This window comes from Cyprinodon variegatus, unplaced genomic scaffold (assembly GCF_000732505.1).
Source record: "Cyprinodon variegatus isolate N-32 unplaced genomic scaffold, C_variegatus-1.0 Scaffold815, whole genome shotgun sequence".
Lineage (NCBI taxonomy): Eukaryota > Metazoa > Chordata > Actinopteri > Cyprinodontiformes > Cyprinodontidae > Cyprinodon > Cyprinodon variegatus.
Window position 1 is genome coordinate 120,335 of NW_015151268.1, and position 3,595 is coordinate 123,929.

Here is a 3,595-nt window from a genome sequence, read left to right on the forward strand (position 1 = left end):
GGTAGAAAAGCAAGGTTCTTAAGAATGAACATCAAAGGGTCAGACAATTGAGCCAAGGAGGATTCAGAATGTACAATTCTAACAGACAATATCTATATACAAAAAAGGAACTTTAGAAGTTTTATGTTGTACCAGAAAAACCCACTTGGTGTTGTAAACAAGATAAAATATTGTGGCCTACTGTAAAAAAAAAAAAACTGTGGTTAAGTCAAGCAGAACAAGATCACTTTATTACCCAGATTAATTTGGCATGATGTCATTACAGTCATTAATAAACTTAGATCTGTTTAGCACACCACCCTTTTATATTAATATATCATATAAAGAGAATCCCTGTAGGTAAGATACTTTTACGGTTAAATGTGCATTACTTTCTTTTTAAAATCATTTCCTTCTTTAAAACAATTAACTTGTTTTTTTTTTAATCAGGTGAAACATATACAGATTGCATATGTAGATTCTGTAGTGGAAAACTTACAACAGGTAAAATGGTTAAAAACATTACAGCAGGGGTGTCAAATTAATTTCTGTATTTGGCCGCTTTGAGAATAACACCGGCCTCATATTGATCACTCTGCATCAGCAGGGGAGGCAGGATGCTGAAAGTCACTAACACTAAATACTGCAACCACGTTTTCCCTACTGCAGCTCCAGCTGCAGAAATGGTGGTCAAGAGCAAAGAAGTTCTAAGCAGGTTTACATTCTTAATTGGTGCATATACAATCCCTCCATCATCCAACAGCCCTTCTGTTTCCCTTTTGCTTTCTTGTCTAATTAGTGTGGGTTGATTGGTTGATTGTGTTCGGAAATTTATATTCATATAATTTCCTGTTTGGCGTGTGATCCACACAGCCTCAATAACTGCATCCACTCTGCACAAGTGCCGATGTGAGTGTGCACACTGATTTAGATTATTACGGTCCCTTGCGTTGCCTGCACTGCATTCAATGTGACTTTGGCTTAAGTCTTTAAAAGGGCTGGTCACAGCTGTTTAAAACAAATTGTGATTTTATCATTTAATTAACAGAGTTTATGTTTTATTCGAGCTACACTCCCAGTGTTTTCATTCTTAAGGCCAGATTCAGCTCATTGCCTTCAAGTTAGACACATGCACTAAATAATTTACTAGATTTAGAAACTGATATTGACTAAAACAGGCATATGATAAGAAATAATTCAGTGCTTCTGTGCACAAACAAAAACGTCTTTCACTTCTCTTCTTATATGCCATATTGATGTTCTTCTCTCAGCACTGAACCAACATGTGTCTTGCATTACAAGATTTTAAGTTATATTTTTGAGCAAGACAGGTTACTCGCACATATGTCCACCTCTTTTGAATTTATAGTAGAACTGAATGGAGTGGCTGAAGATTTTTGGGTTAATTTAAATAAAAAAAACTGAATTTTCTGTCTACCAGGACAACACATAAAAACAGAAAAGAAAATGTAAAACTATACTTACAACTTTATGTGTGACATAAGAAGCTGGACAAGAACCTATGTCTACTTTTTAAAGAGCACCAAGGAGGATTAAAAGAAAGGTAAAAAAGGACAGGAGGATGTACATGTGGGTGGTGCTTTTATAGAAAGCAGACTATTTAAGCAGCAGCCACTTTGCAAATAATGATCAGGTTGGTCTGCACTTCTTCCTCTAACAGAATCTTTCAAGACGACAGCATACAATACATGTAAGATGATTCTGATTGCATATTAACCTAACAACTGCTGGAGTTACTTTGCTTTTGAATCATAATATTACTTATGTCAGTTCACTGCAATGATTAATGTTGATTTTCTATTTTTCTGGATGTATATTTTTCTTTACAGGATTGCAAGGATGAATACCAAATTGTTTATCCTTGGTTCTTTGTTTTTGCTTCTTTGCTGCAAACTGCAGGAGGTAATTGATTTTGGTTGGTGCTACATTGTTATATAAACTATTTCAAAATGTTTTTAATCCTTGAGTATAGGTTAAATTAATATTTACCACTCTGGCCCTGGTCGTTCGACGTTTGTCTTAAGATTTGTAAATACAAAACAATTCCATATATGTTCAAAATTAAACTATGGTGGGTACATTTAATGTTAATGTGCAACTATTTTTTTTAAATTACTTTCAATAGTGGAGCATATATGTTATTTATAGCAGATAAAAAATGCTACCTATGAAACTTAATTTCCTTCCTGCTTGGCTTTTTATTCTCTATACTTTTTCTCTACTTCTAGATTGTTGGCGAAGAGGATCAGTCCTACCCATTAGACATGGCTGAAGAATCAGTTGATGACAGGTACTCTACCTGTGTTACAAAGATGGAAGAAAAGGTCAAGAACACATACTTTAAAAATGAAGCAAAAAATACGCTATTCGGAGAAGTTTGGACAAAAGCTGAAAATTGTGCTCAAAGAAACTTAAAGGAAAGAGAAAAAGGAGATGAAGCATTGACAAAAGATCACATGCAAGCAATTTGTCTTTACACAGCTGGAGGACAAGAAAACTTCTATAAGATATTCAATAATGCAGTTAAGACCATGAGAAATTACTATGGCTCATCCTTTCAATTCCATTCCTTACATTTTTGGCTGACTAGGGTTATACAGATACTCAAACAACCAGGATGTCACATCACATACCGCAGAACCAAAACTAAGTTCACTGGTGATGTCAACAAAGAAATTCGATTTGGTACTTTTACTTCTTCCTCTAATTTATCAAACCTGACCAATTTTGGTAAAAAGACATGCTTTAAAATTGAAACTTGTTATGGTGCCTTTTTAAAAAAATACCCAAAACTTAAAGATCATGAGAAGGAATGGCTCATTCCACCATATGAAAAGTTCAAAATAACTAGCAAAGGTAAGACAGAGGGTCTTTTTGACTGTGAGAATGTTTATACTTTGAAAAGCACTGGTGTCTTAAGCAACCTTGACTGCAGTATAAGTCATCTGTGATCTTTTTTTCTCTAAATCTGTAGCTATGCACCCATGCATTTTCTTCTTGCCCAATGTTTAGACAAGTCCAACCTGTAAGAGGCAGGTTCACATTAATCACCTCATTTCTAATGAAAATACAGATGTTTGATACGTGACATTAATCTAAGGGCTACTTCAGTGGAGCTTACAGTTTTGGCTTTTGCCATCTTAAAACAACCTTTAATATATCTGAATTTTTTTTCAAATGAAACATATACTTTAACATTTTGGAGTGACTAGTGTCTGCAAAACTAAATCAACACAAATACATTTGTGAAACAATTTTGACTTGCATCCCATGGTTTTCCAGTTATTTTGAGAAACTTGTGTAAAAATTGTATTCAGGTGATAATGATTAGGTTGCTTCTGCTACAGACAAGATATTGACTAATCAAAACCTTTCCTCTAAAATGCTTTATCTGCTGAAAACTCAAATGTTTCAATACTTTACTTTACTTTACTTTGATGTGTTTTCTTCAACAACAGAGCTTGATTTCATTGATTTTTTATGTGTTAGTATGTACACTGGATACTGCACTTTGTTCTGAAAAAAGTCAATAAAAGATGGCACTGTTACTATAATAGACAGTAGTGTGTGTTGGCATGTAGTGAAATTTAGATTG

At 34.1% G+C, this 3,595-nt stretch overlaps 1 protein-coding gene across 1 annotated transcript; it reads left to right on the forward strand.

Moving 5' to 3' along the window:
- The first annotated feature begins 1,644 nt into the window (after positions 1-1,644).
- On the forward strand, positions 1,645-3,454 carry LOC107098840 (erythroblast NAD(P)(+)--arginine ADP-ribosyltransferase-like). The gene is made up of 3 exons (XM_015396698.1): positions 1,645-1,690; positions 1,830-1,902; positions 2,229-3,454. Coding segments are annotated over exons 1-3 (798 nt in total). The 5' UTR covers positions 1,645-1,688; the 3' UTR covers positions 2,952-3,454.
- The last annotated feature ends 141 nt before the right edge of the window (positions 3,455-3,595 follow it).

Bases quoted from the DNA above. Each gene is read 5' to 3' on its own strand.
- LOC107098840 (XM_015396698.1), top strand. The intron at 1,903-2,228 runs GTAATTGATTTT...CTCTACTTCTAG, and splicing joins TTTGCTGCAAACTGCAGGAG to ATTGTTGGCGAAGAGGATCA.